Genomic DNA, 23,331 nt, shown 5'->3' with positions numbered 1-23,331 from the left:
AACACTGTTGGTTCGACCATTATAGACGGCGATACGGCTCACCACCTATCACGTTGGAGTAACAGAAAGCTCGGTGAAGCATGGTATTCTTGAATGCACCTGTCTAGTTCAATAGAGAATATAGCCGTGAGCTTATGATATATGTTGTTGTAACAGACGAAAAGACACTTCGATAAATTTCAGAGAAATGTAGGTACCCAAGTCTGTTCGTGTTATTGTCTCTGTTTATAAGTAAAAAGAGAGACAATGCGCGATAAAAAATTCAATATGCAATGGGGGAAGCTGCAGAAGTTACTGGTAGTTACATAAATCAAAGAAAGAAAAAACAAACACCGTATTTTGTATCCCGACAGACGTATGAGCAAGATCCTTTGTTTTGGAACAGGGGCATATCTTTGGTCCTTTATTACTCTGTCGGTCAAGACAAATACTGTTTCTCAATGACTCGTATTCAAAATTCGCTCCATGTGTATTGATAAAATTATATGCTTAAAAATATAAGGACTCGTATCGGCTGCAGCTGAAATCAGCGCCATAATCTAGCTACAGCTAGGCTATGGCATTTGCTGAGCTGCAGCCGTTTCGGAATTATTTATAATTCTATTGTTAATTAATAACTACCACTTAACAATTTATTTTTCTCTTTGTTTATTTTAGGGGTTTTTATCTATGTGTTAACAATATGTAATTATGTTTTTTTGCCGGATGAATATTTTCTTTCTTTCTTTCTATCAGTTCACGGACTAAGTCGTCAGATCGATTACTTATCCGTTCCATTTTTTTTGTACCTTCTTCCTTCAAACTTAATGACAACATAACATAGACAATTATTATTATGTTGCAAATTGGAAGCGACGATGGTGAATGTCGGTGTACGGACAAACCAAAGTTGGTTTTTGTTGCACCGTCAATTGTAAAAAAATGTATTAAGTACTGTACTTATTTTTAATAAATAAATAAATAATTGATATTACATTGTATCCAGGATTTGTGCCCGGTTGCCATTAGGCAATTAGTTCGCCCCCTGTTACGTGGACTTAAATATACTATACACTGGCTACGCGTTCGGGGATATAGAGGTGTTGCTAATTCATCAATACCTAATAAGTAGTAAACCTATCCGATTAGAATGTACCAGGGTACCATAAGAGAGCACATCATATTCGCTCTAATAAGCCCAAACAGTTTGAAAAGCGGTGAAAGCAGTCGACAATTAGTCAAAACGTTAAAATTCTCCGCTACGCTAGGCTCGTTAGCATACGCGATTGTTTTCAAAAATGGCTGCCAACAACAAAAATGTAACAACAAACTATCTGTGACTACAACTGTTGAAGTATGAGAAACAAATTTTCATCTATTGACATAACAGTTAAGTGATGTTTGTGTGTTTACGTGAATCTTCTAAAGGTGGGTTTAGACCAGACGAACATAGATCGAGAGAATCCTTTGCTGCGAAATTAAAAGTGGTCATTGGCCAAAATGTGGCCATTTTAACCCTCCTGTTCTCTTTTATAGAATGAACATTCGCTTTACAAAATACTTTACTCATATATACATCGATATAACTGTTAAGGCAAGTTAGGGAATTGTTAGGGCAAGGTTGCTTACGGGCAATGAGGGTCTGAGGGCTACGTTCCTCAAAATTAATATAGATCGTCCCGTGATCACGGCACTTGTAACGGTGTTGAAATATCGGGAGTGTCATATCCCTAATTAACGCGGTAAGAATCCGGTATTATGTGTTTTAATTATGATGATGTTGTGATCCAGCCGATTTCGGCTACGGCGACTGCTTCGACGTTCATGTGCTCGCACGTGGTTTATAGCTAATGTTATTGAAAAAGACCCTCGCACATAGCGGGCATGCGGGCACACCATTGGAATATGAATTATGATAATAACCGCTTAAACCTCAAACAACCTGCCAGTACATACCAAAGCATTAATAGCGAGTCCAATCTTAATACGACTGGCTTCAAATCTATGCAGTCTATCCATGTTACTTCCTGCACTAACTAGCACACACTCCTAGGTCCACTCACAGACTGCCATTAGAGAGATGGTGATAATACAATTAGACTATTGTTTACAGTAAACAAAATTATTAGAACAGTAGATGACAATTCGAGTGAGGAATGGCATTGTCATTCAATGGGCTACACACAACAGATTTTTCGTAATCAGCCCTGCCGGATACGGGTGAAACCCACATTCCCGAGAAATGCATTTTCGGAGGTATGTGACCTAACCTGTATTGGGCTGGATTTGCCTTCGCGTGTTAGAAGATCAGACAGGCAGTCGCTTCTGTAAAAACCGGACCTGTCAAATCATTGTCTTACTTTTTTGTTTTTGTCGAAAATATTTGGAATCTCAAGGCAGATGCAAGTCCAAAAGAAGATGGAAAGACAGTTTGAATGTTTTTCAAAGGAATTGGTTGAACGCCTGCGTGGCTAAGGAACTGTGGAAGAGGAGTGTGGAGGCGTTTGCTCAGCAGTGGGACACGATAGGCTAGAGAAAAAAAGTTTGGTATCTCATTCAACACGTTGTAAACTTCGTGGTGGGGGTGGGAGCCAGAGAGCGTATCGTCCATATAATGAGCGCAGCCACCGTTACTCCACCGAGAGCATTGTCTTGTCTGGCTGGCTACTTTACTATGGCTGAAGATGCAATACATACAACCAGTAGTGCAACTGTTGCTCTTAATCTAGAGGGTGTGATTCCTGATGCGGACATTGCTCAAATCACTTTGTGAAACTATCATTAATTTGGTTAAGACATGCACGCTGAAATACCTGATTGTCCGAAAAAATTAAGATGATTCCGTGCTTCGAAGGCACACATTTTTTTAAATTTTAACATAAATGAAACGAAGGCTGAAATCATAAATTAAAAGGGCTATATTGCAAACCGATAATGTTATTTAATTTATTTTTTTCATTTGTTCGCTTGCGAAGTCCAAACACACGTGCTTGTGTGTGCTGTATCCTTGTATTTTAGGAGCTATGTTACTGCATGTATATCTAGTCATTGTTTGAAGACGAATGTAAATTACTATACCTTGCTACTACTTGCGATGCTCGGATTGAATGGTGCCAACTATGTGGGACTGTTTGTTTGATAATGCCTTTCCTCTGTTGTTCTTCTGCTAAGAATACTAATTGGGGAAATAATACTAATTGAACCGGGGCCTTAGCCGAGTTGCATGCGATTGTGATATGTATTGATACCATAGACATTTTTTTTGGTTGATTTTCCCCGATGGGCAAGGCAAAGGGCTATACAGCCATGTCTTATGTATTTTTTTTCTTGATGATGATTATAATGAAATGTGATGACGATGAACGATGAAACCTTTAACGGTTAAAAAGGCCACATTCAATCAATTCACCTTAAAAAGCAATATTGCTTTTGACATTTACTGACATTGATCACTTACTTTTACATGCGCAAATGTCAAATTGTAATACTGTTTTTTAGACGAATTGCTTTAATTTGGCCTTCTTGGACCACCAGTTCATCTTGCGTTGGATCTCTGACTAAAATCGTGGAGAATTTTATTGTGATAGAAACTGGAATTATTTCCCAGAATGACTTCTTCAGGTCATTATTATCAGCCCATTAACGTCCCCACTGCTGGGGCACGGGCCTTCCCTATGGATGGATAGGGAGATCGGGCCTTAAACCATCACGCGGGCCCAGTGCGGATTGATGGTTATTAACGACTGCTAATGCAGCCGGGACCAACGGCTTAACGTGCCTTCCGAAGCACGGCGGAGCTCGAGATGAAAAGTTTTTTTTTGTGGTCACCCATCCTATGACCGGCCTTTGCGAAAGTTGCTTAACTTCAACAATCGCAGACCGAGCGCGTTTACCGCTGCGCCACTGAGCTCCTCTCACTGAGTTTGACTTCTTCAGGTCATTGGCTGTTTATGTTATAACATTACGACTATTAAACTGGTTCGGACCAGTTCTGTAGAATAGATAAAAAAAGATCTGAGAACAGCTGATAAAGTATCAATGGCACAGGTTATCAGTATCTCAGGACGTTAAATCAATAGGCCGTATTAACTAGAACATCGATTTGTTGAAGACAGAGACGGATTCAGGTTTTGTGGCGAACGGGAGTTAGTGAGAAAAAACATTTGTATGAAAAAATCTAAACCGCGTAATATAGATACACGCTACGCGGACGAAGTCGCGGGCAAAAGCTAGTTAATATATAAGCAGAAAGTTGTTTTTTTGAAATATTTTTGAGTCAACCTATTCGTATAATTGGTTCGTGTACTAGGTTCAAGATAAATTATGAAATTTTAAATAAAGACAGATCTAAAACTAACAAAAAACTTTTTTTTTTCAATTTAACTTATTTATGAATTTTAATCAAGAAAAACGTAATAACAAGTCTGACATTTTATTTTTATCACATTTTACTATGACGTCACAGTGTGCTTTTTCATACAATTTCCAAATTTCCATAGTGATTTCGCGGTTTAACGTTTAGTTAGAAGTAACCGTACTTTAGTTTGACTAGTTGGAAACATAAAGGAAAGAATAAATTGTGCATTATATTGGTCACCTCCATCAACCCGCCCGTGGTGGAGTATGCTCCATAACCCCCCTTGTTTGAGGGGCGGCCTGTGCCCAGCAGGACGCAGACCCTCCCCTTTTTTTTTGACGTGACTTATTGTAGATTTGCCGCAGATGGCATTAACTACTTGGCCGGACAAATGGGGAGCGCTGAAGGCTCTCACCCGGTACAACGTTTACAGGCCTGAGGGTGCCCAGTTGGGCGCGAACCTCGGCTCAGGGCGTCGCGCGTCGTCTGAGAGGAAAAATATTTGAAAGAATTAATCAACTCTAGTTGGTCGATAGCGATAAGCGCTGAATGAGGGAAATCGTTGACCATGCCGGCGGGGTCGGTATCGGGGTCCTGAAGTGTTTGGTGTCGCGTGCTGATTGGCTGCCTCTATGGCTAGAGTAATCGGGTCGTCGGGATCGTATATTACGTCCTTCGGACGCCGATACTTTTCAGTACCGTGCAGACCCTCCCCGCCCCACGTCAATTTGTATCGGTTATCGAGCTAGATTCAGGCTGGGCCTCACTTTAGTTAGTCAAAATGGTCGTAAGGAGTAAGAGAGCGCACGGACTACCTGTCTCGCTCGCACATACTGTGACGACACACGGTAAAAACGAGACTTTTGTATGGAGCGAGTCTATGCCGTGGCCTCAGTTTAAGTCCATCCCAGTCTTCAATTGATTAGCATAGATAACCTGCCATCAAGTAGGCCAGGTAATGGCAGATAACTGCTGATAACACTATTTGTATTACCGGCTGATTGGACGAGCCAGATGGTCAATAATGGTCATATACATTATCTTATAAGTACTATGTATAAAGTTAACTAGATACTCATATATCTAGATAGGTACCTACGCATATATTAGGTAGCTCTATGTGTTAGAGAGACATTTATCTATAAAGCCTGGAAGATAAGGCCGTGCACCAGGAAAGTGTTTTTATTCAAATTCAAAAATATCTTTATTCAGTAGGTAACAGTTACACTTTGAATCGTCAATTTTTACATAACGAGCGTCTCATCCGCCTAAAACTACTGCAGCTTCTCACAACTTGTATAGCCGGGGAAAAGAAGCTGCAAGAAAAACCTCGGTACAGGGCCATTATTATACAATTGAGTAATTTAGCTGCCTAATATCAGTTCTCAGACAGTTAACCCCAGTTCTAAATAATCACTAACCTAAATAAATATCGCTAAACTAAATATCGTGAGCTGGAGGACATTTTTTATTTATAGATTTTTATTATTATTTTTAAATTGTTTTTAATAATGTGTGTGTTACAATTGTAGTTAAATGGAATTTATTTATTTATGCATTTTTAATTTATACTTAATAAAATATCTTTGATCCAAAAAATATTTATTAATTATGATTTACATAAATGATTAATTCAAGTGTTATTACAAAACGACTAAAAAGAAACTAGGTTTTAAATATACTTCTTGTTACGATGAAAGTAAGAAACTGGTTAAAGTAAGAAAATATAAGTAGGTCTATGACCTCGCGGTTCGAATCATCACAGACCGCAGATAGTGGCATTAAGCTCACTAAGACATTAAGCTATCAGTTACACCGTCTTCGAAGACCTATTACAGCAATTGTTTCTTAACAGTAGTGTAATACGCCTGTTACATCCTATCGTAAATATTGCTCAATCGCCTCTACTTTTACCGTTTGTGTAGAAGAGAATGGAATGGCAAATTGTTGTAGGTATTGTACGAAATAGGTACCTATTATTCTAAGCTTATTGACAAATTATTATAAATATAATTATAAACGGCTTCCGTGGTCCAGTGGCTGAGCGTTGATCTCACGATTCGGAGGCCCCGGGTTCGAATCCCGGTGGGGACATATCACAAAAATCACTTTGTGGTCCCTAGTTTGGTTAGGACATTACAGGCTGATCACCTGATTCGGAAGGCATGTTAAGCCGTTGGTCCCGGTTACTTACTGATGCAAGTTTGGCGGTTCAATAGTAACCCTGACACCAGGGTAGATAGGGTTGGTTATCCACCTCACAACCCGAACGATAGAAGAAGAGAATTTAATGTACTCGTGCGCAGCCGGGCGAGTCGCTAGTATCACTTATAAAATTACTTAAGACGACAAATACCAACGCAACCTTTAACAAAACACACGTATTTGGCAGTTGGAATGTTGAACTTCGTAGATGGCGCAATCCCTGACCTATTGCGGGTAGGCAGTGCTTTCTGTAAAGCAGGGTAGTCAGTCATTCACAGATAACATAGCGACTATATTGGGATAGTCAGATGTACGGTCACGAGCATTAATATGTATACAATTTGGTACCATGTCACATTAACTTTTTTGACAAATTGAACTGTAAGTCTCACTAAATGTCAAATATGTTAGTGCGACAGAGTTCTAACGTGGGTACATTATATTGCTCATGACTGTACATCCATTGCAAGATGAACTAAGTACCCACACCGCACCCATGGTATAAGAAGACCAGGTATGCTCAATCCTATGACAAGCCGCCATTGCTAGCCCATTGATGACGTAAGTGTTACCCAATTAGTATCTACAACATTTCAAAATTTTCTTCTCCTTGCAAAGTAAATTAAAAACGTTAGACGTGGGTAATTTATTTTTTACGAAATGACAACGCAGGGTCGGATGACGTCAGCTGGGCTAACCTTGAAATGCTAGCTGTCAGTTTTGAGCAAACCTGGGGGCTAAAATGGCCACATCGAAGCAATTCACCTAAGAAAGCAAAGTTGCGGTTTGACATTTGCGCATATAAAAGTAAGTGCGCAATGCAAACAAATGTCAAATAGCAATATTGCTTTCTTAGATGCTATGCTTGATCATCGCACATCATGGATTTGCATAACAAAACACATTTACCTACAAAAATGACAAAATACGCTATATCCAAATCAAGTTTACGTACCTAAGATTTATGTCAGTGAGTGAACGCAATGAACGAAAATGGTACTCGCGAGATTGTATCTAACCACATTGAATAATTCCTAACAAGGTATCCTTCAGATAAGACTCGGAATATGATTGGCATTTCTTCTGCATAATATTGTGCTTTAAGGTCATAAATAATGGTCGGGCTTTGAATAAACGAGCACATAGATATTGGTACTATTCTTCTATCGTGTGGGTTGTGAGGTGAAAACCAACCTCATCAACCCTGGTGTCAGGGTTATATTCAGCCGCCAAAGGCCCCTTACATGGCTCACGTAACGATTACTCACTTACATCAGTAAGTAGCAACGGCTTAACGTGCCTTCCGAAACGCCGCGCGCCGTTGCATTCTGGTCGTCCACTCGCACTGGAGCAGCGTGGTGGAGTATGTTCCATACCCCCTCCGGTTGAATGAGGGGAGACCCATTCCCTATGTTAATGGGTCAATAAACGTCATTGACACCAAAATTAAAGCGATTTGCCTTATAAACATATACCGCGCAATTTAATCTATGCAAAAGATATAAAAAAAATAATCAAAGGAATGAAATATTCAACAGAATGAAAAATGCAATAATCTGAATTTAAATAAATACGTCAAATTATTCACGCTTGTACAACGTTTACCGTTTCCAATTATAAGTAAAAAAATATCTAGTTGACAAACCTGCAGATCCTGTTATACCGATACCTACTATAAATAAGTATTCAATTAATTCAGTACAACTGACCTGCGCAGGCGTCGAGCCGCGCCCTCGCTCGGATACGACCAGATTTTTCATCGACTTGTGATTCAACGCATTTTTGTTTTTAATTTATTTATTCAAATCATTTTTACATACTTACATAATTTTGTTAAAAATAAAACGCTTCTCTAAAAACCTGAATTAGAGAAGAGTGCTTATGCGAATGGAACTTGATCCCTCGAATTATGTCTTCAGCCCCCGCGGCATAGGTTCCGCTAATTATATCGAGGGATAGGACCAATAGATCTGACCAATCGTAATCATTGGTAATATCAATCATTATCCTCAAAATGATTCAGTATCGAACTCATCAACCCAAACTATGAAAGACTGTGTAAGAAAAAAAATATAACATTCAGGACCGTTACCCCCAAAGCTGACACCAGGGTTGATGGGGTTGGTAATCCATCTCACAACCCAGACGATTAAAGAAGAGAAGAGGACTATTATCTACTAGGTTGTACGAAATGCCCGCCACATTAGCCAAGCTGATTTAATTTCTAACTGTGGAATCGAACCCGCGACCAAAGCTCTAACCACAAGACCATTAGAGGCCGTGTTTCCTATAAATTCAGGGTTTACTATAGACATAGTACTAGACGTATCTATTCAACCTAATCTCTCGCATGTTATCTCTATGAGAGTAGGCATGTTATCATATACTTAATTCAATACCCTTCCACGAATAACAACGAAAAATATACCTACTACATTTATGAGCGATAGGCCCCCTTATCACCATAAGGTTCATCACATCCATCTTATGACTTCGTATCAACAGTGGCTGCAAGTTGTAGAAAAAAATATTTTGGCCAGGCTGTATGGCTATGTTCCTTTGAGAAGGAGCAGTCCTTCTTGGGGCAAATTTAACCAAAAAAAAATGTCTTTGATTACTTGTGGCTTTGTCCACCTCATTAGGGAATACCGTGCGTTTATGTATGTATAAGTACAGACTATTTAGATTTCCATTTGTAGATCCGGGTATATTTCTCTTGCTTTCTTCATTCATTAATAGTTTCATACATGCGTGCCGATTCGGTGAATCCATACCAAAAAAAACTAAAAAAATAAGTTTAAAGATTTTTACCTCCTCTAGCCTCAGCGGCTCCTCCAGCCCAGCGGCTATCCGCTCCCTTTTCTCCCTTTCTTTCCTTTCCTTCTTCTCTTTCTTCCGTCTCTCTTTCTCCCCGTCCCGCTCTTCACATCCCCCCGTGTCCAGGACGGTGGATTTTTTCATAAAGTTGAACATGGTTGTCTGTAACAAAAGATGGCACACTATTAATATTTAGGATATAAAATATGCAAGTATAGACTTTTAGTTACATAGGGTGTTAGTGACGTCAAAACGAAAACTTTGAGTTATGATTCAGACCATGATTCTGAGTTAATATCAAGTGGAATTTTCTATCGCAAAAGTATAGAACTGAAAATAATTTCAAAAAACAAACAATAACATGAATTGTGCGACCGAAAATCCCACTTGATATTGACACAGAATCATAAGATGAATTATTCTTCTCAGTATTCGACACGGTGTCACTAACACCCTGTATAAATTATAAATGTTATGATTATCACCTGTTGTATTATAGCTTTTAAAGAAATAAATAAAATACTATTGACTTCAACACGAGTCAACACACCCAACGACCCTACCCTATTGTCTGACGGTTCATAATAGTTTTTAGAATAGGCTCTAAGGAATAGTACCTAAGTACCTCCTTATATAACATAGATATAGCATAAACATTACATCACTTATTTGGAAGTCAGGAATTGGATATGAAAAATATTAACATCACAATATTACTGACAAATTAACAATCAGCATGTTATTTATAAAACTTAATAACGTAGGAAAAAAACAATGAAATATTACACAACAAAATAAACTTTATAGCGCAAAGAAAAACAATAACAGAAGTGAAAGAGAAACAAATTAATAATTTGATAGGAATTACATCACGTGTAGTGGTTAATCTGTTTTCACAAAACAACACAGAATTAGAACATCAAAGTTTGTTTAAACTTTCATGTTCACTGTGAAGTGAACAATATTTAAAGTGAAGATTATCAACATTGAATCCATGTTCAACAATAAATCAATAATAACATCAAACGTAACGACTTTCTCTGTGTTCATAATGAAATGGGCGATTTTTATGAACATAAACAAGAATACTTTTACTTGAGACGCAATCAAGCAAAAATGATTGAATTTTATTATCTTCATTTGGGATGATTAGGATATGCTGTGAGTAGGGTAAAAAGGCTACATCGAAACAATTCATCTAAAAAGCAATATTGCTTTCTTAGATGAATTGCAGCAATGTGGCCTTTTAACCCCAAGGGGGTCTAAAAAACAATTAATTAATTAAGCAATTCATTTAAAGAAGCAATATTGCAATTTGATATTTGCGCATATAAAAAAGTATGTGTGCAATGCAAACAAATGTCAAATAGCTATATTGCTTTTTAGATGAATTGCAACAATGTGGTCTTTTTATTTTAGACCCCTTGTTCTGAGAAAAGATAAAGTGATGGCGATGCCACAGACTCATGCTAAAAATCTTTGCATTACCAAAGTTTAAAATCCAAATTACAGACGATAAGAAAATACTTTTACCAAATTAACCTCTACTTAAAGAATCATACAAAAAACTAAATAAATTACTACGTAGATACCTGAGACTCAATAAGAAATGTGATACTAATATTAATGTATTAGAAGAACTTAAAGTTACTTGCACCGAATCTGCAAAACCCACTAGCTTACAAGTTGCTAAACATCAACGATTTCAAGTGCTAAGTAACAATACTTGTAAGAGTAACGGTACAGTCAGCTAGAAGCATCCTATCCATCCGAGCATCGAACAAAACAAATGAATCTGGATCCGTCCCCTCGGCCGACAAAACACCGTCATTATCCCCATAGTACTTGCAACTGTCACAATAGACCACAGAACCGTTATCTGTTAGAAATCCGTCATGTAAAGCCTCGTCTACAACTGCGAATATATTACCTAACTTTAAATGGTCGACATCAAAACACAATAGCACCTGTTTAACGATAATGATCATTCTAGTGCCTTTAGAATTTTCTTCTAGTAAATTTGCTTTTGAATGTTTTGCATAGTAAGATAGTAACTGGTTGGCCAGTTTTTTTAAATTGCTTATTTCCGGCGTTCAGTAAGCAATACCTCTAATATCTTGATCAGGATTTCTGACTGATGTTTGTCTATGACACGACGGGTTACCATCTTTACTTGGTTGACATACCACTAATCCGCACCAAGCGCTTCGCTTCAACCTTCATAATGCGCATAGCCAAGGAATGGAATGAGCTGCCGGCGTCGCTGTTTCCTGCATCTTGTAACCTGGGGTCCTTTAAGTCACGGGTGAATAGGCATTTTCTGGGTAAGCTCGCTCCACCGTCGACCCCTTCTTTATCTCGTGGAAGAATGGGGTCAAGAGAAACCCAACTTAATTTATAAAAAAAACACAAATGTTTCAAGACTTTTGCTAGTTTCATGACCTCATTTGGTTCCACAGATCAACCTCATCATCAATATTATACCGATCCTTTGAGAGAATTAAATCATGGATTTTAATTTATAACTGTTTGAACAGATTTTCCAACTTCTATGTACACCCTGCGGTGTTAGTGACATCGTAACGAATACAAAGGAGAATGATTCAGACCAGGATTTTGAGTTGATATCAAGTGGAAATTACTGTCGGGAAATTCATGAAAATTTTAGTGTTATTTTAAATTATTTTCAGTTCCGTACTTTTGCGACGGAAAATTCCAATGAGCTGAATCATCCCTCTCAGTATTCGTTACGATGTCACTAACACCCTGTATGTACTTATTTAAATGTTGTTTAGTTGTTTGTTTCCCAAATAAACTAAACGTAGTTTACAGTAGGTACGGTCACGAGCATTAATATGTATACACTTTGGTACCATGTCACATTAACTTTTTTGACAAATTGAACTGTAAGTCTCACTAAATGTCAAACATGTTAGTGCGATAGAGTCCTAAAGTGGGTACATTATATTGCTCATGACTGTACAGTGGCTGTCAAATAAGTGACGTTCGTCACACACTGAGGATTTTGAAAGGAAAATGTGTCTGTGATGAAACTGTATATTACGGTAGTCGTTGAACGTGGATTGTGACGAATGATGGTCGTAATAATACCGAGCTTGTCCTAGCTGTAAGGAGCGCTAGTGTAATAATATAAATCATATGACAGAACAGCGAGACAATGGCCCCGATTCGAATTAGAAGTTATACCTGTCATTTACTTATCCGCCGAATAGGAAAGGGACGGATGATTGACAGCTCTTAATTTTAGGAAGAATGAGTAAATGAATGAATAACCCGGGCGAATCAAAAAGGTATCTCGCATGTAAGCCGATTGACGTGTGTTCCATAAATGTTATGCTTATTGATTACCCTTCCCTTTCCTTTTCGGCGGGTAAGATAATGACAGATAACTTAAAATAAAATTACATGGTATCTACAGGAATTAGCACCAATGTAGAACTTAAGGTGATTCGTTTTCCATACAAAAGTTGATGCAGTGCTACAGGAAAACGGATAGAGGAATATTGTTATAAAACCGATAAATAGTAATATTTTGGTGTATTATTTTCGCAAACTAACAAAAATTTAGGGTCCGAATACGAGAAGTACCATATTTCAGACCCTCAATTTTGATCAATTCTACATTTGTAGTGGTGCAGATTACAGTGTATTTGCTGAGCGTGTAGAGGTGTCAATGTTAGTTTGTGTGCGTGATAGTTTTTTTTTTCTAAAGGCTTTGACTACTTGACAAGTGTAATAGAATGTCAGTGACAATTTATAAAGAGATTTTGTATGAAGAGAATAAATATAAATAAAAAACTAAAAATACTACAATCTGAGAAAAGGAATATTGGAAAAATATTTTTGTAATAACGTATCTTATTTAAAAATTTTTAAATAATGGGTAAATACCGTGTTTTAAAAGAGGACATATATTATAATAAAAAATCAATACATAAAATGAAATGGCTGTATGGGCATAGTTCCCTTTGCCTTACCCTTCAGGGAAAACCAAATCAAAAAAGAAGTTGTTGCATTTGCCGGCCTAAATAGTAGTCATTTATAATTAATTGTTTTTCCATCCAACATACAGATTTATTTATATTCTCTTTGCCGCGGACTTTTTGGTGGGACCGGGAACGGGAAGGTTGCTTTCTTCATTGAATAATCTAAATAATCAATACGAAGTGGTGTTTTGTGGTTAATGATCACATTAGTCGGAAAACATTCCCGATAGTATTATTAAATCGGAATATTCAATAAACAAAGTGTACCTATCTATTTTCGCTTTGCGCCAACAAGCCGCTTACTTCGTTTGGGGTTCGGAGTAGGAGTCTGCTCCGAGGGTGGGGGCTTAGGTTTCATCATTTCATTAATCATCATCAAGAAAAAAAAACACAAGACATGGCTGTATGTTCATAGTTCCCTTTGCCTTGCCCTTTGGGAAAAAAATAAGATAAATTTTGAAATTCTTATGTATAATAAACAAACATCACAGACATCATGACAGATCTAAAACTAAATAAAATCTTTTTTCTTTTTTCTATTTGACTTATTTATGAATTTTAATCAAGAAAACGTGATAATAAGTTCGACAGCAACCAGTTCAGGTCCCCGAAACAGCCCATTTCAGGCCGCGTATATATGGAAATACTACTTCAATACGTCCCAGCCTCGTCTTTTTTTAACGTCCTCGTTATAAAAAGACGTCCTAACCTGAACTAACTAACCTAACAATAAACACCACGCGTAAATATATGTCCAGAAATGCGCTGTGAGTCGTCTGGACTGGGCGCGAAAACAACATAGAATTCGATTAGGTGCTAAGTGTCCCGCATGCTATCACCAGCTGTCACTGACATACGTATGAAGTCCCGCGGATTTTATTGGAACTAAATGACAAGTCATAATAATTATATGCGGATACTGCGACATCAGCGCCGTGCTTGCGGGACGTCCTGAAGCGCTATTACATCTTTCAAACGCGATGCGACAAAGTTTGAACCTACGCAATTTAGGAAAAATCTACCTTATTATTACTGCACTGTGATCGTTATTTGTAAAATCATACAATACATATACACAATTCTTTATACACAATATAATTATTATGACATATTGTGGACTTTTCGGTATACCTACAAAAAAGGAACAATTCAACCATACGTTGTTTTGTTATATCTCAATGGGCTCAGGCAGCGTTTTCGCCGAAAGCTCCAAGTCGGCTATATTTGTAACGATAATTATGTTTGACATTCATCATCATTTTTGAACCATTTTATACAAAAAAAATACTTGTATAAATTATAAACCCTAAAGCACGCCCATGAATCACTCTACTCATTGGTGAAAACCGTATGAAAATCCGTTCAGTAGTTTTTTAGTTAGCCGCATGTTCACTGATGCGATTAATGCCTATTAGAATTTTACAAAATAAAAAATACGGAAATTACGGAAGGTACTTTAGTGCAAAGTAAATTATTGTATACTTAATTATAATATTATTGGTAAAAGTGATACTTTTTGAAAATTCCGTAACAAATAGACGGGTTCGCCAAATTCAATTGTAAAAAAAAATACAAAAAGTAAAAACAATTAAAACATGCAGTTGGGTTTGAACCGTGAACCTTAAGAATGGCGGCTACTGCTTTACCAAATGCGCCATTTAGAAGTTAGAAGTAGACTTCAAATTATGCATCTCTTTTAATAGCTAACCTAGTTCGCATGTGTGTGTGACAGCTTCGTGTTTGTACACAAATTGAAATGACACCAACTTTTGATGCAATGTTTCAATATGATATCTTCAGTAAATACTTCAAAATTGTAGCTTAACTTAAAGATAATGTATGTAAGATTTCGCCACCTAACATTTCACTGGGTCAGAACTCAACACTAAACGAATAAATGGAAAAAAATACGAAAACTGCAGAAGTAACGCCATCTACTGACGCAGCGTTACCTAGCTGACTGAAACACATCACCTTAATAGGTTCAAAATTCATGCTTATGCCTACATTGAAAGCAAAAGTCCAAACGGATTTATACCTTAAGTTGAAAGGGACGTTTGTTAAAGATTTACTATTTTAAACACATGCATACGTCATAATATAACGCCTATTTCCCTTTGGGATAGGCAGAGACCACGGAATTTCACTTACTACGAAGCTGTCACACGACTCTTGCCTCTTCACATCAAAGACTTCATGCATGCTCGCTGGTACTATTTTAAAACTCATTCTACAACACATTAAACTTAGAAGTGCCAATATAATTTTTATTTTGTTATATAATTAAGCATTACTTCAGCCAGTGTGTACTACAGCTAAGCACGTCCAAACCTAACTGTCAACGCGTATGATTGTGTGCAGAATTAAACGAATGACGCAGCGCGCATACAAATTGTCGATCGCGGCATAATAGCTATCGATCGGCGCTCGCGCATCTCATTTGCGCGCCTTTCTTCTGACGGAGCTGGAGCGGCCCGCACTCTGTAGGTTAGGTTGCCACTCATTTGAGGGTGACATCCGTGAAAAAAATAATTGAAACATAAACACATCATAATGGTTTTCAACGGTACTAACCTAAAGCTTGAAGACATTAACCAAAACGAAAATAGCAAACCAAAACTATGCTCCATAACATGCCCCTAACAACATTTGCAGAGATACCTCTCTGAATGGCCAATGAGATTCCTTAAGCCAGAGAAAAGCTCGAAATTTTGACGTCACTGAAAAGGCAAAATTGCGTCACACTATCCTAAAATACCAGTCCACGTTATGATATATATTATTAGACATTGACAATTGGAAATGTCCTGAGGAGACCTGTGGAACACCCGTCTCGACGAGCTCTGACTTGGCGTGCGCGAAAGACACCTTTGTCAATTTTGTAATTGTGTCGTTTTGTCAAAATACGAACAAAATCACGTGACACGCGTGTTGGAGGAAGAACAAACTTATCGATTTCGACAAAATTTATTGAATCGATCGATAATTTTATCACGTTGCGCGTGTTAGCCCTGCTGGCGACACTCGGTCGACCGGGAGTTAAAAACTTTCGGCATGTCATGGGAGCAAGCTACAGAGGTTGCAAAAGATCGCGAGGAGTGGAAATCTGTTATTCGAGCCCTACATCCCAACAAGAGATAAAATGATTAGAAGAAGAAGAAGAGACAAAAAAGGATGCAATTTTATGTCAATATCGTCTAAATTGGACAAATGGCTAAAAAGTTATGATAAAAAACTTTAAAGCTCACGTAAAATTTCCTATCCAAGGACGATATGATTTTCAATTATTTTAATATTATTAATTCTCGGGGTGACACCTTGATATCTGCACCGGGTGTCACCCACCCTAACTGTGACACTGCAAGCCTGGAGTAAATTACGGTTGACGCACTTGTGTTGGCGATCTTCCAAGATGCGCTTGAGTAAGCAGCAATACTTGGATCATGAACACAATTCTGACTTAACGGAACCTGACCATTGTTTTGCTAAAAACCAGACTGAATTACGACGATTCGATAAGCTGGAAACTTCACGAAGGCAAGATCTAAAAGCCTAAGATTTTTCAGAGTACGTGTTTGTCCTCAGAATAACCAGATTAATGAAACTACATATTATTATTTAAGTAAGTGTTCCATTCTGTTAGGCACTGAAATCCTTTTATTACTCGATTTTAGTACTAATTGCTCACGACTGTATCCCAAATGGGGTAGTCAGAGGTACATCCATCGCATGATGAACTAAGTACCCACACCTCACCGTGCTTTCTGTTAGACCAACGTGATAGTTGGCGAGCTGTCGCCGTCTATAATAGACGAGCCAACTGTAGATAAACTAAAAACTTATTGGTCGCACTCCCCTTTTAAGAAGTAAGTGACTGTAAGTCACCACGGTGACAGTGACTGAATACAAAATGTCTCACTTATTAATTAATTACTTCAATCTTCTTTTACCATACTTTCTATCACGCTTCCCATAGGACGTCAGCTAAGAATTCAACCCAGAAATCACTCCTGAACTTGGCCTGTTTATTTAACAAGATTTTTTAAGAATAACAAAACTACGTCAAAGAAAACATCGTCGTTTCCTCTCAAACGCCTTTTAAAAGGCGATAGCAGCGTTGAGAACATCGATGCAACCATACGTGTCTTGTTTAATAATCGGGGAATATATTACGGTCAGTGGGCTGGCCTGAATAGCTCGCGATCCAGACTACGCGACGCCGTGCGCATTGATCTATTGTACCAGAGTACCAGGCTGCCAGCGGCAACAGGAAATGAATGAACGCAGCCGGGAATTGAGATACTACTGCGATTTAATGTGTTCCTGGTACCGACGTCGCGTCATAGCTTTAATTAAGATTTCTAACCTAAATCTTAACGAGGCACAAATCAAAGGATTCAATTCAAAGGGGAAATGCTGTCAGACTTTTGGTCACTTTGCCTCGGTGTGATGCTTTGGAGTTTTTCTTTTTGTAGATAACTGTATGTTGTTTTGTGTTTAATAAATATTTTTTGAAAGAGACACAATTTCATTTTCAGAAATATAAATGTAACCACAGTGAAATAATATAGTCTGAACTCTTAGTGAGACTGTATTATCCATTCGATGGAACCGAAGTTTACTTGTAAAGGGCTAATCTCATTAACAAGTTCCTATAAAAAATATAAGTTTAATAACTAAAACTCGACTACATAAAATTCACGCTCTAAAAAGTAAGAAACAAGAAAATAGGCATATTTCTCTGAAATTCTTCCGGATAGTGTGAGGCTTAGAAGATAGCCGTGGTCGTATGCCGTAGTAAGCAAACTCTTAGGATAGACTGCATACGGCCGAGGCTATCTTCTAAGCATTCGGAATAATTTCAGAGAAATATACCTATCTTCTTGTTCCATACTTTTTAAAGCGTGATTTTTCCGTAGTCGGGATTTAGTTTTTCAACTTATTTATTACATTGGGTCTTATTTATTAAGGTAACGTGTTTTCGTTACGTGTTTTATGCAGTCGGGTAAAAACAAGGAACAATTTTGGATAACCCTTATAATTATAGCACTGCAAAACTAGTACCGGAAGGTAAAACGATACACATGGTTGCATAACTAAAATAGCCTGAACTTCATTAACCTTAAGTGAACACCTTATCAAGAGTCGGAAGAACCCAAAGACACTCCCACACTATAAAGCACCGTATATGACAAACGCATTAGATGGCATGAAATGCGTCAACACTCACATAACGACCATCTAATGGTATTAACTGACGCGACTGGTTTTAATACTACACTCGTAAATCAAAGTAATTGGATCATTTGTTAAGAAAAACTGGTGAACGATGGTAATTACGAATAGTTCGGCCGATATAGACGGTCTGAAGGTAAGCAAGCCTGTTACAGTAATTGCAATTTTTCAACAGGTTATAAAAGGGTCAAATGCGTTAGGCATTGATCATATCGATAAGAGAATAGGAAACGTAATCCCTATTAGGTTTTGGAGTAAATAGGTTGCAATTGACCAGAATATAACAGGCTTAATAGGTAAGCACATACTTGTAAAGCTCCTGCAGATCCAAAAGTCTAAATCATTTATCATAATCTCTTACATTGCAAGGAACTTGACGATGAAAAATACAATGAAGCGATACTCTGATACTCTGTCATTCATATTCACTGCAGAAAGGACGTTGAACCTTCAGATACATGTAAAGAAATGAACCTTATTACAAAAATAATCCAAGATCCTTCTAGAATTGACAATACTTCGCCAAAATTCAACCACCATTCAATCACGTCTCCTAACCGATCATATTAATGAAAAATCCACGAACGCCAAACTTTTTCAACTCTTTAACAAGTTTTTGCGCAGAATCGATCTTTTTTGTCGCACCCCGTGATCTGTCTGCGACAAAACCGCCATTATTCACCACGTCACACTTCGAGTCATTCAAGCATTCCATTCAATTAGATTGGAACTTTTTGTCGATTACGTGATACCAATGATAATGAGCACGGTTGGTGTTTGTACAAAAACTATCTTGACACCTGATTATACATATAAATAGATTTTCATGTAGCTTAGACGCCGATGTTTGCCAAAATGTATATTTGATCAAATAAATTAATATTCCCAACCCCGATCCGCGTTAAGATAAACAGAAACCTCGAGGAATAAGAACTTATACACACACATAAAGTCAAGCGTATTTCCCACCGGGGTAAGTAGAGACCATAGAATTCCATTTGCTTCGATCCTGACACACTTCTCAAGAACTTACACTATTGGGTATTTGTATGACTCTGGAACTCTTAGAGATACAGCCAAATATATTTTTCTATATCGTGTAGCAGATGCTGCATCTATTAACCAAGACGAGAAACTTAGAATTACGAACGTAAAAACATTAGAGAGTTAAACTGCAAAAAGAAATACACATAAAAACCGTTTTTATTATCCAAACATTCTTAGCGTAATTTAAAGCCAGTAAATATTACTGCTGAGCAGAAAACGAAATAGAATATCAGATTGTCTGTTTTCTTCTAATATTCCCTCGTTATTGAATACCTCTTCGCAAATACATCGAATGAATGACAAAACAGTGTTCAACAGTGGTCGAATATTTGAACTAGCTGTTGAATGGTTCTCAAGAAATCACGCGCATGCAACCGTTAGACGCGAACAATCGGAATTACGCCTTTATTTGCTTTGCACGCGCTTTTATATTCATACATTTTAATGTAATGGCTGTGTAACTTCGCATAACGGTATGCTAGTTTGTGAGAATATGTTATTATGATGTTTGTGATGGTATATTTATAATCTGCGTCGGCGGGACTCTCTAAGCTAGCTGCTTAAAGAAATAAATATATTGACGGTCGCAAGTCAATATATTTATGAAAAAAATATGTATGTACGTAAAAATGTATCTCTCCATCCGAGAAACTATGAAAGGCATACTTACAATACAAGGAATAAAATTGCTTCATCAAATTTGCCAGAAAATAAATATAATGCTCACGCTCACGCTCAATGATAAAAATGTCTGATGTTAAATGTGTTCCTCTAGTTATTAAATAACTCGAAATGTATACCCTCATTGATTTAAAAGATGTGTTGCTGTTGCAGTTTCTTGTCATTTCTTCTCTTCAGCCATAACATCTTGCGAAATGACGTAAATTCAAAAATGTTACATTGACCTTCAACAAGCTTTTCCATGATAATTACATTGAAAAAAAAGATTCTGATTTCTGGTACCAATTGTTTTATGCAAACGTGCAAGGATTTCCTTGAACATAATCGGAAATCAAATCAAATTACCTATGTTTCCGATGATAACATTTAGAAAATGGGCAGTTCGAGGACTGGATGTCAACACAATTGGCGCTGTAATTTCTCGTGTGTATGTTTTAAAATTATTTTTGTCTGTGTGTGCAATAAATAGACTACTCTTGGCGCCATCTCAATCGCGTCAGACGGAGTACTGCGGGACGGAAGGCAAGAGGGAAACTACTGTCCTATTTTTTCCCAGAAAAAGTAGCATAGAGAATGCTACACCAACAAGAGCGTGGCAATAAATAAGATTTGATTAGATGTAATTACTACGCCTTATGAACCTATGTTTGATTCAGTCAATACCAATACAGGGTGGATCTTCGAACATCGAACATTAAGCCGTTGATCCTGGCTATTAGCCGTTAAAACACCTCCACAGAAATAAACATTGTTAAGAAAATGAATCATCATGAATTCATCAAGTTAGGCATCCTCCAATGACGTATAGATACCGATATCACACAACAATAAAAGAACCGTGACAAAACCCTTAACCCTTTAAATCCAAAAGCAAAATTAAAGGCCCAACAAAAGTTCCATGTGAAGTTGTCGAGTATAGTAAAGCGGACGGCACGCGCCTGCGCAGCTCACAATAGAGTGGAATGCGGGGCGACGACATAACGAGCTCGATCTTAATTGCCTGGTGACCAACTTGCATGCTCCTGTGGTCTGTCAATGTGATCTGTCAACTATGTAAACTACTGTATTTTTTTTCTGAGAAATGTAATTTAAAAAAAAAAGAAAAACGCTCTTTGAATATTGAACTAAGCTAGAACCACAGAGCACATCATTATGACAATGTGGGGCTATACGGGCTACGATTCCCAAAAAAAAAAATTGATGGCGCTGTACAGATTTTCCTTCGTTTAACCATTTAATTTCATGGATAACAGACATATATGCATCTTTTATCTTGGATTTTGGGTATAAACGATGACCCTTGTTAATACGTCCAGGCACAACACATCTTCCACCCATCATTGTTATGACCAAAATAAAGAGAAGCAACATAATTCTATACGTATCTGATCCAAGTACCATCGGAGGAAAACACTAGGTTTAGTAAAGAAAACATATTTTGAAGCTTTTTTTGTTACCTTTGATGGGTTTGCTCTTGGCCCCAGACTTGCTCGAAGGCATTGACGAGGCCTAAGATGGAGCGAGCTCGCCCAGAAGGTGCCTGTTCACTCTGGCCTTGAAGGCACCCGAGTTATATGCATTCGGAAATACAGAAAACGGCAAAGATTTCCACTTCCTAGCGGTGCGCATAATAAAGGACCATGCGAAGCGCTTTGTGCGAATAGTTGGGATATCTACCAAATAGGGATGGAGCCCGACCGTACCTTTGGAAGTCCGAAGATAAAAGGGGGATGGTGAAATGAGCTCGCGTAGATCACAGAGCTGTCGAATAATGGAAAAAGATCTACAGAAAGATCCAACAAAAACACATTTACTTTTTTACTCAGTTTTTTGCCGACTTAATTGATTATTTTCCAGTCAGATTCCAAAGTTGTACGTATGAAATCGTACACCATCGTTGCTACTTCTCGTAACACTTTCCTAATTTCCGTTCGTACCAAATTCAGTTTCTTGACTTGTTTGTTTTCCGTAAAATTGATCCACGCTGACCCGGAGCCGTATTTTTCAATCGCTCGTTTTCGATTCGCATGCGAAAATATATACCCATTTCACGTAGCACATCAGAACTTGTCATTTGCAAGATGAGACGATTCAAAAATATGAGCCCTGGGGGGAAAACATTCGCGATAGTGTTATTATATCGGAATATTCAATAAACAAAGTGTACCTATCTATTTACGCTTCGTGCCAACAAGCCGCTTTATAACTCAAAAGTTTATGCGGACTTTTGAGTTAATTCGTTTGGGGTTCGGAGTAGGAGTCTGCTCCGAGTGTGGGGCTTAGGTTTCATCATTCATCGTCATCATCTTTCATCATTTCATTAATCATCATCAAGAAAAAAATACATAAGATATGGCTGTATGGGCATAGTTCCCTTTGCCTTGCCCTTCGGGGAAAACCAAAACAGAAAAAATATAATATAACCGCGAGTCACGTGTACGGTACAGCTCACAACTTCTTGTTTGTGCGGCGCACAATTGGTTTCGCACGTTGAGCGAGTACCGAGTACCTACTACGGAGTACGCAACTGAGTTCAATCACCTTATACTTATTACGCAATCGATCTCGCTTGCCGCGGCATTTTCATCTGCTTTATTTTGCCTCCGTAAGGAAATAATGTGTGCGACGTCGAGAATAGGCTATTTGACAACTTAAAATAACGGCCTCCGTGGTCCAGTGGCTGAGCGTTGGGCTCACGATCCGGAGGTCCTGGGTCCGATTCCCGGTGGGGACATATTACAAAAATTACTTTGTGGTCCCTAGTTTGGTTAGGACATTACAGGCTGATCACCTGATTGTCCGAAAGTAAGACGATCCGTGCTTCGGAAGGCACGTTAAGCCGTTGGTCCCGGTAACTACTTACTGATGTAAGTACGTAGTCGTTACATGAGTCATGTCAGGGGCCTTTGGCGGCTCAATAGTAACCCTGACACCAGGGTTGATGAGGTTGGTAATTCACCACACAACCCACACGATAGAAGAAGAAGACAACTTAATCAAAGA

The 23,331-nt window shown here is 38.0% G+C and overlaps 1 protein-coding gene across 2 annotated transcripts in view; it reads right to left on the bottom strand.

Annotated features, from left to right (window-relative positions):
- LOC126376186 (unconventional myosin-XVIIIa) overlaps window positions 1–23,331 on the bottom strand; it is a 338,390-nt gene that overhangs the window by 284,489 nt on the left and 30,570 nt on the right. The window contains exon 2 of one of the 2 annotated variants that reach the window (XM_050023404.1): window positions 9,353–9,520. In XM_050023404.1, the coding sequence (XP_049879361.1) occupies window positions 9,353–9,514 (162 nt within the window). In that variant the 5' untranslated portion in view covers window positions 9,515–9,520. Of the gene's footprint in view, window positions 1–1,935; window positions 2,026–9,352; window positions 9,521–23,331 lie in introns of those variants that run through there. The other variant, XM_050023405.1, reaches the window with a different exon arrangement.

Source organism: Pectinophora gossypiella, chromosome 20, assembly GCF_024362695.1.
Source record: "Pectinophora gossypiella chromosome 20, ilPecGoss1.1, whole genome shotgun sequence".
NCBI classification, from domain to species: Eukaryota; Metazoa; Arthropoda; class Insecta; order Lepidoptera; family Gelechiidae; genus Pectinophora; species Pectinophora gossypiella.
This window is presented reverse-complemented; position numbering and strand designations above follow the sequence as displayed.